The sequence below is a fragment of the Seriola dumerili genome, unplaced genomic scaffold, assembly GCF_002260705.1.
Source record: "Seriola dumerili isolate Sdu_G_001 unplaced genomic scaffold, Sdu_1.0 BDQW01000716.1, whole genome shotgun sequence".
In the NCBI taxonomy this organism is placed as follows: domain Eukaryota; kingdom Metazoa; phylum Chordata; class Actinopteri; order Carangiformes; family Carangidae; genus Seriola; species Seriola dumerili.
Genome location: NW_019174971.1, coordinates 833,282 through 847,618, shown reverse-complemented (window position 1 = coordinate 847,618; position 14,337 = coordinate 833,282). Strand labels below are relative to the sequence as shown.

At 42.7% G+C, this 14,337-nt stretch overlaps 1 protein-coding gene across 1 annotated transcript in view; it reads left to right on the top strand.

Annotated features, from left to right (window-relative positions):
• The window catches only part of ncam2 (neural cell adhesion molecule 2), a 239,466-nt gene extending 225,475 nt beyond the window's left edge, over nucleotides 1-13,991 (top strand). Inside the window, exons 16-17 of the mRNA XM_022765596.1 lie at nucleotides 4,745-4,952; nucleotides 13,877-13,991. Of these exons, the coding sequence (XP_022621317.1) occupies nucleotides 4,745-4,952; nucleotides 13,877-13,991 (323 nt within the window). The remainder of the gene's footprint in view (nucleotides 1-4,744; nucleotides 4,953-13,876) is intronic.
• Nucleotides 13,992-14,337: the final 346 nt, after the last annotated feature.

The window sequence follows — 14,337 nt, the reverse complement described above, 5'->3', positions numbered from 1 at the left end:
ACCAGGACACTGGGATTCACATGCACACAGTGCAGCTTTGGCCCTTCAGCCCCTGCAGGCAGTTTATCACTCTGACCTGTGGGGGTGGCTTTCACAGCCGCTGTTGCCTCTTGCATCAGTTTGAGTGCGGGTGATCATTTGCTACAAGTGGAGAGCAGCATTGACCTCTATTTTCTGAAAGACCCTCGCATAGAAATGACGCCATTACTTCTCCCTTACTCTTCCATTACAAATCAACTGGAGGTGACCATACGAGCATTTGCTGCAAATCAGTGTATACGGGAAATTACCCAAAAAATGATATTATATCGCAAAGCAGATGTATTGTATTTTCGCTTTTACGTCACTATATTTTGCACAATAGTAGTTACACAAAAGTATTAGCTGTCGGAAGGCATCGTGGCTGCGAACTTGAAAACAGTTTGACTGGTGGCCATGCACGTTTGGCCGTGTTTCATCTTTGTTTATTAAATTTAAAGTTAAGCCGCTTTTCTCGCCTTAATTCCTCACGCAGAGATCTGAGCTGTTGTGAGGGAAGGCATCTTGTTTCTGGCTCACAGAGCAATGCAGCTAAAAAAAAAGAGGCTGCAATAGTGAAGGCAGGAAAGACAAAATTGAAGAATTCCCTTTAAAGACTTTAAATCCCTATCTTTCTCAAATCTCTGCATCTATAGTTCTGTTCAGTAAGTCATAAACACACAAGGGCATCCGACAGGTGACCCGGACTCTTATCCTTCAGAAACAGCAGCACATTCTTACTTAGACAACTTAAAGAAATGTTATTTTTGGAGTCCTCACAAAAAGACTGAATGTACTTTGTCCCTGCAACATATTCATACTTGATGACCCCCAACCTGAGAGTCACGTATCACAGAGAACGAGAAACACACTGGATGCCAGGACGCAGCGTGTTCACACCTATATACATACGATGTAAACACTTTTAAACAGTCAAGATTACAAATAAAAAGACAACATTAGTGACTTTTACAGACATGGATGAAACCATCATTTTCATGGGAGCTGTAGTTTTGTTTTGTTTTGTTTTTTTTTGTGATCAAAAAAGGTTTCAGTTTCTAAAGAACATGTTTCATTTTCTACATAAATAGCGGTGAAAGAAACTTTCAGTGGTTTCTGCAAATACTGAGTGTTTAAAACATTCAATTAACTATGACATTTTTTGAAATTTTAGAATTGGCCCTGAAGTGCAAAACACATCATTTAAAAACCAGAAAAACACACCAGTGTTAGAGAAAACATGTCATTTAAGAAAACATGTCAACATCCATCCGTATGTCAGTGCATTTCAGTTGAGCTTCTTCTGTTGAAAATTATTTCCAAACTTTGGAATAAATCGAATAAAATGGCTGGCAGAAAGACTACAAGTAAACAAGCATGTAACATATCAATCCAACCTCAAACTGTCAGGCTGCTGCTAAGCACTTTAGAGTAATACTCCTTATCGGATGAAAGTCTGATGTTTATGGATTTCAGTCTTTCACACTAAGAGTTTTTGCTGGCATCCCTGAAAATGGCGCTTTAATAAAATCTTTATCCTTGGAAATGTTGTGTATCTTGAAACATGGCACTCCTAAATACTTTGGACAGTCCTTCAAATGAAAAAGATTTCTATTAGTTTTCGATTTAGGAGCAAACGCCGGCACTTCAACTTCGTTATTGGTGATTTTATGTTGAAAATATTGGTATGTGAACCAGTTTTGCGGTTGATTGTTTCACCGTCATCAATACAAGAGACAAGGGCTTCATGTGATGTGAAAATGCAAACATAGATATGAAAGCTGAAGGCCACAGCAGTCTGATGATGACAAAGAAGTGAGGTATGGCTTAAAGAAAGTATTCTTTTTCTCGTCTGGTGTATGTGAACGCCCCAGGGGAGCCGGAGAGGTGTTGTTTACCACCCCTGAATCTGTGGCTTCAGCAGCCAAATTAACTCGGATAAACTTTCAAAAGGTGAGATACAAAACAGTAGCCTGTGGCGGTGAGAAAATATTGATCCAGTCTACAAGTTTCAACTCCCACATCCCTGGATTCACAAAAACGCAAAGTGTTTTAATTAGAGTTCTCTTTGCCACAAGCTCCTCTCTCTGGCTGACTTTCTGTTCCTCTCTGTGCTTTGACTTGCTGCCAATCTCCTTTTGTCTGCAGTCTCAGCTCCAAGTCAAGAACAAAGTCACCAACATGAGAGTCATTTGGGTGGTGACACAGTGACAGCCTCTGATGTGGCGCGTTTTTTTGTTTTTTGTTGTTGTTGTTGTTGTTGTGTTGGCTCGGAGCTCCTGCACGCCGGATTTGAAATCAAACAGTGACTATGAGGTGAAAGTGTTGACTTTCGGCTTTAATTTGAGGGAGTTTTTCAGCCGTAATGGGGAGGCACTGTTGGATCGTCCTGTTCTGCAGTGACTAGTATCGCGATTCCTTCCATAGATTTCAACATTCAACCATCCCTAAACCCCTTACAACCTCAAAACCTCACTGCCATTGTTTAAAACAGAAGAAAATGTCCACATACTTGTGTCACTGTCCAAATACTAATGGCCTGATCTCTATGTTGGTAGACCAACATTAGAGAAAGCCTTCCATAATAAACTGCTGGCATGGAGTTTGAAAGATATTGACATTTACTAAGCAGAAACAGTGAAATGAAAGAAGCAATTGAGCTGCATTGTGGGAAATGTCGGATCTAGCATATCAGAAGCTTGATCCTTACAAGGGATTAAAAACAAGGATAGTGTATCTTGGCCTCTGCTGCACGGATTTCTTTTGGTTTAATCTGTTTTGTGCAGCTGTTCTAACTTTATGAAAGCACTAAAATCGCTGGAGTATGAGTCAGACTGAGACTCGTGGCACTGGTCTCTCCTCAGAGGTAACTGTGCAATTGACGAACAAAGTGACTCATGTACAGAATCACAAGCGTTTATTTGACATTTCTGTTCTGTATTCACTCCCTCTACTTCGTGCTTTACAAACAGTGCAGTGGTTTGTGAAAGTTTGGTGAGGAATCAACTGGATGCCGTCCAAAACAGAAACATTTATTTGTATTTTAAAATACCCATGAGACACTTTGGCCTTGGTAAGCACGCTCTTGACTTGATTTGCTCCGAAGTAACCGTGGCTCAGTATCTCTCATCTCTCATTCTGACTTGTTGATTGTAAGTTACCTTTCAAAAAGAGACCAGGGTTATGACTGCAGTCAAAAGATTTGCAGGACAATTACCTTTTTTTTTTTCTTTTTTTTTGTTATTATTTTTGGCGACATTATTACTGGGCTTGTGCACAAGAATGGGGGTAACCCTCTTTGAAAGGTTAAAGATTTTTTTTTTACTCTAGCTGTGCTCTCTAAATGAACCTTTATCTCAAATAAACAGTATGTAGGTAGGAACATGGAAACAGCATTCAGCTCACATTTACTTTATGTTGTGCCCCACAGGAGGGAGGGAACAGGCAAGAGGAAGCTCTGGCAGCATTCACTCCGTGCTCAATTTTGAGAAGCCATCTCCGGGTTGCTCGCACCTTCACGTTATGGCCTCATCCGCCCTTTTTAACTCGCAGGCTACTGATCACCCGTACGAGAGCTCTCTTAAATAGGAAAGTTCATTCATTCTCACTCTTCCACCGCTGATTACTCCTGGCGAGGTCTGACCTCCGGCTGTCAACACCGATCCTACAGTGGATGTTCAGTTTGTTCGACCCCGGGATCACTAAAGGGCGCAACTCCATTCAGCTGAGCCCCCCCCCCCCCCCCCGGAGCCTCTCCTTACTGCGCTGCCTTCATTTTCTCATTACTCTCAATTGAAAGCAGGCCCCACTGCTTGTTCCCGTCTGAGCTGGGAGCTTGATTTGTTTTAGAGCGCAGTGTGCTGGCTCCTCTCAGAGAACATTTTTTAAAGTTCTTCTTTTTTTTTTTTGCTGAAAAATACTTCCTTCGTCTCCCATGTGAATCTGTTTAGTGCTACGGAATAAGAGTCCATTCACATACCTCGCGCTGTGGTGCGGTACAACATCGGTGAAAAGAGTACCCTAACCTCTGCACCTGTGGAAGCAGAGATGTTGACAGCCGGCACATGATGGAGAAGGCAGTGCAGGGTGTGAGGGAGAACACCCACGAAATACTCACAGTGCTGTATTCTTTCAGCCCTTAAACAGAGGAAGCTGCAGATCGTCTGATATTACAAATAAATCAACCAAGTAAAGCCTTCCCCACTTGTTTCGAGCCCTACAGATCTCCTTTCAGTCTTTAAAACTTTTATTCTATTTGCTGAATATAGAAAAAGCTGAGATTGATTTATTTTGAAGGAGATTTGGTGGATTCAAGCTAATAATTGAGATCCTCCACTGAGGATTGCTTGGATTTGAGGCGTTGTGGATTAGGACTTATCTACGTGTTGGAAACTATCCAGGTGGCTCCAGAGGAATTCATTGACCTTCCAGCGGTTCTGAAAGTAACCGTGGTAAAAAGTTTTCTGGAGCGAGTGTGCTTTTGTGCGGTAGTGTAAGTGCCCCACCCCCCCCTTCACTCAGAGGTCAGGCCTCATCTGACCTGCGGGCACATCCTTCAGCGAGCTGATGAATCCCTACCAGCTATAGCGATGCTGCGATACACCTGATGCTGACCTTTGTCTTGTGCATCAACCGGCGTATGAATCCAAATTGCTAACAGTGTTTTGTTTTTTTTTCTCCATGTTGTGTCTCTGTGTGTGTCTGCGTGTGTGTTTCACTGCCTTAGCAGAATCCCTGTTCAGCGGCCTGGGGCTGGGGGCGGTGGTGGGCCTGGGCCTGGGAGCGCTGCTGCTGCTCCTCGTGCTGGTGGACATCAGCTGCTTCTTCCTGCGTCACTGCGGCCTGCTGATGTGCATCACGCGCACGCTATGCAGCAAGAAGACAGCCACCAGCGGCAAGGGCAAAGAAATGGAGGAGGGCAAGGCCGCCTACCTGTGAGTTTTTTTCATTTTTATATTGTTCTTCTTTTTTCTTCTTTCTTTTTAACAAAAAAAAACTTTAACTCCTTTGATTTCTACGCTACAAGTATCGATATATGTCAGTCACCAGGTCATTCATGCTTGCTGAGGGAGCATCTGCTGTGGGTGTATCTTGATGCTTGTGCGTCACTCTGGCAACTGATTTTTTTTTTTTTGCTGTATAACAATGAACTGAGAGACCTAAATAAATATTAGGTAAATTTATGACAAGAAATGAGGTCCAACAGTTTTATAACCAGCTTTGGAGAGAGAGAAAAAAAATGACCCTGGTTTAGCGATCAAGGATTGACTTTTTGACCTTTTTAAAAAAAGGGTCACAAATTGATAAGTTTTTCTTTTTTTGTCCCCGTTGACATTTTTATTAAATCTCACCTTTCAAATATTTATGAATAGAGCTCATGTCATGTACAGCCCAGAATCCTCTTTCTGTGAATGAGAAAAACATTTTACATTTACCATAGGTACACCTACAACAGCCGCCCAACCGCCTTTTCAACCACAGTATGTCTTTGATTATGTCTTATTCACTAACGTCAGTGGCGTCCATACGATGTGCAGTGAGTTCTTTTGCATGCAGTGTGTGTGTGTNCACCACCACCACCACTCCATGAAATTTACAAGTACAATCGATTTTCAACATTTAGCCCGCAGAGTCTGATTCATTCGCCTCAGCGGTGCCATTTTTGTTTTAAAACTGTCAGAGTGCCAGCTCGGTGTCTGGGCTGCAGAGAGAGAGAGAGAGAGANGCATTCACGTCACGTGCTATCATGGTTTGTGTGCGTACACCTCTGTGATCACATAACGTGTGCATGCAAACAGTCTGTGTGTGACCCGACGGCGGTCTCGTACAGTGTGATCGCTGCATGATGCCCCACCCCACCCACCCACCACCACCACCACCACTCCATGAAATTTACAAGTACAATCGATTTTCAACATTTAGCCCGCAGAGTCTGATTCATTCGCCTCAGCGGTGCCATTTTTGTTTTAAAACTGTCAGAGTGCCAGCTCGGTGTCTGGGCTGCAGAGAGAGAGAGAGAGAGAGGGCACAGAGAAAGAGAGGAGGAGGAAGAGGGAGGGGAGGGTTCGACTTTTGCTGAGTCACTAAGCTCACAGTGCCGGAGGGCTGAGTGACGGGCCTGAGCAGACAGCAGCAGAATCTGCCCTCAGCTTCTCTGTACGAGCCGGCGCCGCAGCTGCAACTCACGCAGGCGTTTACAGGCTCTACGTTACTACGACAACATCTTTATGGCTCTATTAGACCTGATACCTTAGTCCAGTCACATCACACACACAAAGCAGTGTCACCGATTTTAGAAAGATGTTGTTGGGGATGTTTACGCCTTTATTTGACAGTAAGAGGAGAGAGATGACAGAAAATAAGGGGAGCACAGGAGAAAGAGAGACAACAACATGCCCAAAATATTTTAAAGCATACTTCTGTTTTATTTATTAGCAATACGATAAAGTTTGTTATTATGCTAGTAACAACATTATATATACCAAATTAAAGGGATACTCCAGTTACTCAGTATGAATTTTAAAAAGTCAGTGCAGCTGAGGCCAAGATCTGCAAACTTATAAACAAATACTACCCTATCCTACGTTTCCCATAATGCTCAACAAATGGCTTTAGCTTTCAACCTCTGTACCCGAGGGTTATACATTTGTTGTCCCAGCCCATAACTTCATGCGTATAACTGTCGCGAATGTCCCTGTAATTGTCAAGTTCAGACAAAGCAATAAAACCAGCAGTCAGACCAGCGTGGACGCGCTCAGTGGCCCGTGTGCAATATCACCTCAGGATATGTGAGTTTGAAGATGCAGGGATATGAAACTTTACCACAAGCTACCAGCTATGATGGAACCAGTTGCACCAGCGTTGTAACTGGTTTCCCTCCATCTCCAGATCTCTAGAGATAAACTGCAACTTTTCTGATTCTGAGAGGAACGGCGAGGGGAAAACAAGAGGCTTGGTGTTTTATCTCGGAGCTCCCGTGGAGGGACCAAAGTAATGAAGTTGTCTGCTATACAATGACACATAGCACGGAGCTGCGAGTCTAATGAGATAACGTTTGATATAATACAAAGCTCAGACACTCCTGCTGAGTGTGCAAGATGTCAGTAGTGCAAGTCTGAGGGTGCTGAAGGCCAGCAGATCCTGCACTGCAATATCGGTGTTGGGATAAACAGCATTAGGTGGCAGGCCAGAGGCTGTGTGTGTGTGTGTGTGTGTGTGTGTGTGTGTGTGTATGTGTGTGTGTGCAGCTCTGACGCCACAGGTTCCTATTGTCCTGCGTAGGTCATAGGCGGCCTTCACTGGCCCTTTTCTCACCTGGACGTGGAGCTGAGGCTTTAGCAGGGAGCGCCCTCTCATCACTGCAGCGTTAACTTAAAGCCAGGGCGCCGGAGCAGCCCTCGGACAATGAGGGACGTGAGGTCGCCCTTCTTATTAAGAGTCTGTCAAGTTGTGCCGAGATCAGTCGGGAACACGCCGGGGCTTCTAGAGTTTGCCTCGGGAAAAGTTGAAAGACTTGTTCACGGTTGCCCCCGGCGACATTGGAAGTCAATCCTCAGCTTCCAGTTTTAGAGTGTTAAATGTAAGCTCTTTACTGTGAGCGCTGTGTGATGTCAGCGGCCACAGTGGACGGACAGAAAAAGACTCGGACACCTTGAAGCCGGACAGGTTAGCAGAGCTGCGGTCCGTGACTCCATCGCTGCTACTGCTGTCCCCCTGGGCATGACTTGCTATTTATGACTGTGAAATAGCATCACAGTGTTCACTCCTACTCCAGATAATTTTAAAATACACATATTCAAGCAATGAAAAAACGCAGTAAAATTCAACAAATAAATGTTCTGGGAGTAATACTGTCTGTAATTTTGGTCCTGTGCCCACTTTTTTTCTGCATTGCCCCGCTCCCATCCTCTCAGTCAGCGATCCAGGAATGGATTTGTGCACCTGTCCGACTCTTCAGTGACCTCCCTCGCAAAGCACCTCAGGGACAGAATCTTTAAAAAAGCTGCACTCAAAAGATATATAGTACCTTAAAACAATGTTTCAAACTTGAGAGAGAAAAAAAATCTGACCAAACACAGGATGAAATTCTGGCACTGGTGCCGTAATGTGACTGAGGCGATGCAAGGGAGGTCGGTGCTGACGCCAGAGAACAGTTTGACTTCAGGGGTTCAGATTGGAGGCTCAGTGACAGATTTGACTTGGCGCAGACCAAGACTTTTTGAGCGCCGTCACACTCATTGCTCACGGCAGGAAATATAAAACAGAATGTCGGACTGTTTTCGAAGGTTCTGGCGTCCTGCAGCCGTAGGAAGAAAACATTTCTACAACACTGAAGAAAAATCCATTCTATGAGTTGCCATTTAATGAGTTTATTTTGACTTTTTCAGTACCCCTCTCTCTCTCTCTCTCTCTCTCTCGCTCTCTCTCTCTCTCTATCTCTCTCTCTCTCTCTGCGCTAACAATGTATGGAAGGAAAGCAGTATTTTCAAAAAGGAAAGAAGCTCTTTCAGGGCGTAAGCTGCAACTGTTTATTCAACCAAAACTGTCTCAATTCTTCTTGATAAAAGAAGCCTCAGCCTCCAGCAATCATCTGTTTACTCTCTGTACAGACTCCATCCCTATTAGTGTCAGAATACTTGAAATGTAGATAATCCTTAGACCTTAAAATTCATTTTGTTCTTGACTTTTCTACTCATTTGGTCAAGAAATTCCAGTCTTATTTATCTTTCTGACATGATAGCCGAGGTTGTTATTTTACAACCCGAACAATCAAATCTGCAAGTGGAAAAATGAGCGCGGGGTTGTTCATTTTTTACAGTGTAATGAGTGGAAATGAGTTTCTTGTCACAGCAAGATGAGGGTGGTTTTCCCACATGAACGTTAAACATTTTATTTGATGTCGTGTGTTGTAGAAAATGGCATTAAAGGCAGAGTAAATTTAGATGGATCGTTACTACTTTGGTCAGCCATCCCTGATTAGATGCCCTACTTTAATTACTGCTTTCATGTTTTGTGCTCCATTGCATTTCATTATGCCCCCCCCTTTGTCTTTGTCATGCTGGTGAAAAAATAAAAAAAATCACATCAGCACAGTGATACAGAGGCTCTTGATTGTGGAGAGGAGACAGTTTGTGTTATTGACATGCAGAGAACACTTAAGTTTGAAAGCAGCAGGCTCAGACGTCTGACATTTAATTAAGCGCGATTTTACAGTACTCTCCGTAAACTCCACAACAAACCGAATGTCGGTGATCTCGAGAAAGCTAAAAGGCTTTGGAGTGAGCGCACGTGAAACAGACATACATGTAATTGGCCGCGGAAAAGACGACCGGGGCGAGCGAGCCGATTCCTGTGACGCGCGAGGCCGCCGGCCGACGTGGCCATCAGCTGCTTCGTCCTCGTGTCCTTGATCAAGACTTCTGCTCGTGCGCTCACTGTGAGATCCTGGATGACAGCTATGATAAAATATGCTCGAGGAAAATAGAAATGTAAATGTAAAGATTTAGATAAGAGTGTAAACAAACCCCCCTGGGAGGTGGTTTATACCCCGGGCAACCTAATTTATCTCTGTGAAAAGCAGGGATTGTAGTCAGCCTTTGCGGCCCACCGTCGATGGGCCTGCGCTTAATTAACGTCGGCGGAGGAAAGAACAAGTCGCCCCTGCTGTGCTTTGGTGTCACTTGGAAGCTCCCAGATTACAAATAAACATCTGCATACACACTCTGATATCTCCCCCAGCCCACCATGAGGTGCACACAGCTGCTGGCACTCGCAACATAATCAAAGAGGCTTGTCAAGACCCAGCAGCATTTCTGTTTGCTTTGTGTCCCAGACATTGTTTTAAGTGTCTGAGGGCATTGTGGGTGCATACATACATACAGGATATGCACATGAGGCAGTGTGTGTGTGTGTGTGTGTGTGTGTGTGTTGGGGGGGGGGTGAGTCATGGAGAGGTGAAAACAAAAAAGTTAGAACCCATCGGTGCAGTTTCCCTCCACATTTTAAGGAAGGATCCACATCCACGCAACCTTTGGTTTGAACCCGAATTAGCTGTCCACGCGTCCGCTGACGACACAGCTTCACGCCGTTGTTGAAAATATTCATTCAAAGCGAGATGTTTGCACAAAAATCTCTGGCATCACTAAATGAGTCATTTATTTTATTATCCTCTTTCCTCTATTTGCCCAAAGTCATAGTGACACAGGGTAGTTAATAACTCCCAGCTCCTACTTGCATCTGCCAATCCCCAGTGTATTGACTTTTATAACCACAAACTGTATTGAGATACTGGTTCGGAAAATGCACTTGCGATTGCCTCCAGTTGGCGTCCCCCCACTCAAGAAAGTGGAAAAAGAGCAAGTAGCAGGACCTTCCCATATGTTGAGAAAACCTCCACATCTGAGCAATAAGTCCAATCTGGGTTTGCATGAAGCTAATGGGACATGAAATTGGCTTCACTGTGCAGGAACTTTAACATCCACCAATCAACAGAGGGAAAAAGCCCCTCTGGCCAATTGCAACATTTGGGCTTATTAGGTCCAGTATCACGCAGAGATGCTATTTTACATTCATGATCTCATTCACTGAAAATCTCCCTCGGAGTTGTTAAACGTCCAGTGTGGCTATTTGGAGGTGATTTGATGCTGCATTTTCAAATTGACATGGAAATGTTTATACGATAAAAAAAAAAAAAAAAGCAATATTGTGAAACAGCACTGATGCCATCAATGGACCCAAAAAAAACAGGCCTTTAAAGGAAGAAATAACAGAGATATAATTACTGAATTAAATGAATACAACTCTTATCACATCAGTCATGGGCAATATTGAGTGATTCACATCTAATAGTTTATTAAAGGAGGAAAGTTTTAATCCGCCTCCTCTAAATCCTCGTTCAGGGACATTTCATCTCATATATGTCATTGTAGATTATTAGGGATGTAGATTAAGCAAGTTGTTTTGTGTTTTATGGCTAAGATAAGGGAGAACAACTTTTCAGTCAAAGGCACTGATGGATGGAAGGTTTATGTTTCTCCCAACAAGGTGACGTACGAGTCTTGGATGATTAACAGGAGCTTGAAGTACAACAAAATAAGAAGCAGCATAACCCTGTGATCTCAGGAAATGAGTAGCCCTCAGCTAAAGTGTGTTTATACCGGCCTGCTGGTAGACTGATACCGATCATCTCCCAGCCCACGGAGCAAGATCAGGTCTACATCTACTTTTTCTTCCCTTTTTTTTTTTTCCTAAATGTCCTGATAAAATCTGAGACATACACACGGAATGAACAAAATACAAGGTGTGCAGTGATGAGGTGAAACCAGGTAAAAGCCTCTGCTCCTTATTGAGTTCCCTTATTAAATCTATACCAATCCCAAAAGATCCACTGTACAAGAAGGAGATTTTGCAGCTTTGATGTGAAAAAGAGGGCTACAACTCATATTTTCGCACTTTGGCGTTTATTGTTCCCTGTGTGTTTAGGCGTGGGAGCTGCTGAAAGGGCAGCCTTGAGACGTCCCTTGCTGATATTTCAGCACAGCACTTTTATTTCCGAAATGAAACGAGTGAAACGTGTGTCTGTGCGCGCTTCATATTTTTCAAAGTGATTGTGTCTCTGCTGGTTGTCAATAAGTGCTTTTTGGTTAGGTCTTTGTATCTTAGCGGCTGTAGCAAATAAAACGGACCCCGCAGATAACTCCGTTTAAATGTGTGTCCTGCAGACGTACAAATGCATCAGTAAATTACAACTGGGAAGCACCTGTAATAGCTTAGAAGGAAGATTTATTTTTTATTTTTTTAAATAGCTATTGCCTAATTATGGGCCATTTTAAATGCCCAGATGCACTATAACTGTAAGTTAGATGTGCAATACAGATTAGAAATCACCACTATTTAGATCATACTATATAATCACTGTCAATATAATCACTGTCATACCAGTGTATTAACTGGATGAGAATCATTTTTTGTGCCAAATGCAAATGGAAGCTCTCATACATCGTGTTCCTTGAAATACAGGCTGCTAAGATATTCATCATGTGGACACATTAACATAAAGATAGAGCTGTGACATCCCTGTGCTGAATTTCTCTAAACTCACGGAAGATGAAATGAACAAGAGGCAGTCAGCCAATCAAATGGCTCCTGCTTAATAACATATACATGTATGTTCGATTTATTTATTTATTTATTTTTCTCCCTCGATATGAATCACATTTAAAAAAGTAAATGGCAGCTCTGATGTGATGTTATTCAGGTCGACACAGGCGGAAAAAAACTGAGAGCAACAACAACCAGCGGGAGAAGCTGAAAGGAGAGAGGGCAACCACTCACAAAGTGTGTTCACCAAATTAGTCTCGAAAGAAATGTAATTGTTGCCAGGATTATGTTTAATCGCAACATGGCCGTATTAACCTGTTAGAGTGCCTCTTGCCAAAAAGTTGGCTAATGGGCCCCCGTCACCCCCTCCACCCCCACCCTCGCCATCTGTGCATTTTGTACAGACCCTGAGGCCTCCGAGTTCCCATCTGCTGATTTAATATTGCACTTAGTTGTCGAAAAAGTTGGACAAGAATAGTCAAAATTGTAGCAGCAGATGCCGAGATATCCTGACTTTTAATCCTTAGGTCAAGCTCAGAGCATGCTGCATCCTACGTTTCCCATAATGCAACTTAATAGCATCTTTACATCAGACCCTTGCTGCCTAAACACCCGCGTCTTTCGAGCACCCTGCCCCCGGTTTAAAACGCAGGGTTTCTGCTAAAAATGTGTAATATCCAAGCGAAAGCTGAGATAACCCTGATGACATCATAGTGATGTCATCAGGGTTATTTTAGAAAGAAGTCATCATACAGGATTGCCACTGTAAGGTTTTCTCCAGCTTTTGTGCATGTCAGTTAGTTTGTGATGTTACTTTCAGCATTAATGAATATTCACTGACATTCATCTGGATTCAATAATTAAAATCAACTGAAGTAACTAAAATAACAGACTAAGAACTTGGTGCAGTACTGATTGATTGATTGATTGATTGATTGATTGATTGATTGATTGATTGATTTTGCTCTCATCTTACCCAAGTGCTTAAGGTTGACTACATACCACCATAAAACCATTCATTTGTTTGAGTTGCTGCATGTGGATATTGTAGGAGAACAAATGAAATGTGTGGTGGGTGCTTTGATGACGGGATGAAAACCCAAATCACAATTAACATTTTTGTGTCTCAGTACTCTCTCTCTTTTACTGTCTGTGTAAATGTTACATAGTGGTTACTCTGATCATGTTTGGTTGTGGCCGTTCGTGCATTACCTCACCTCTGTCCTCGGCCGACATATATCCACAACACAGGTGGACAAACTGATCACTCTTCCAGGTCAAGTCTCCCAGCATCCAGGCCAAAGAGAGCCAAAAGTATAAATGATATGCCTTTCTGTAACCTTTTGTACAGCCCTGTAGAGGCTGTTATATTTAATATCCCTGCTGCCTTTTCACTTCAATTAAATCCAGCTTTATTAATCCCACTGGGGCCAACACTTTCACCCACCAAAAGGTCTAAAAGGTGATTACTGGTGGGCTCTAAAGCAGGAAAGTACTTATTTTGTGAAAGAAAAAAAAAAAACGAAAAAAAACCATTAAGCCCACACTCTCCTGTGGTAGTAATTCAACTCTAATTGAGCTAGCATTTATATATGTGCCTGCTCCATACAAAAACATCCTCTCGATGGTCACTCTCAAGTCTGTGCCTGTTCAATTGTATTTGTTCTTTAAGTTCCTGTAATTACGAAGCTGCTGAGTGCATCCGCTGCAAATCTCACACCAACTTTTTTTTATTTTTTTTTATTTTTTTCTACCGCAGGAAGCTACCGCTGAAGGAAGAAAATGGAAAAGAGTCTCTCAAGCCGGATACGATTGAAATCAAAGTGCACAGTGACAACAGCATCCACACAAAGCCTGACGACAGCAAAGCGTAAAAGAAAAATATATAATTAAAAAAAAATAAAAAATAAAAAAAAATGGTCGGTCCCCTCGCCACCAAAAGAACATTCGGATCATGAGACCAAAACCCGGAGAAACTACAACACTGGAAAATAGTGGAGTAAAATACCATATCTGTTTATAACAATGCCCCAGTGAAAGGCATATGTAAATACAAATAATAGAGAGAAAATAGAAAGGAAGAAAGGGTCAACCTTTTAGACACCTTGGGTGATAAATGTATCATGTTCTTATAAACATGGCATCAGTGGAAGGCTCTTGTTGATCAATGATTGTAGATTATTTTTTGGCTTTTGTTTGTCTCATTTTTTGTTGTGTGTT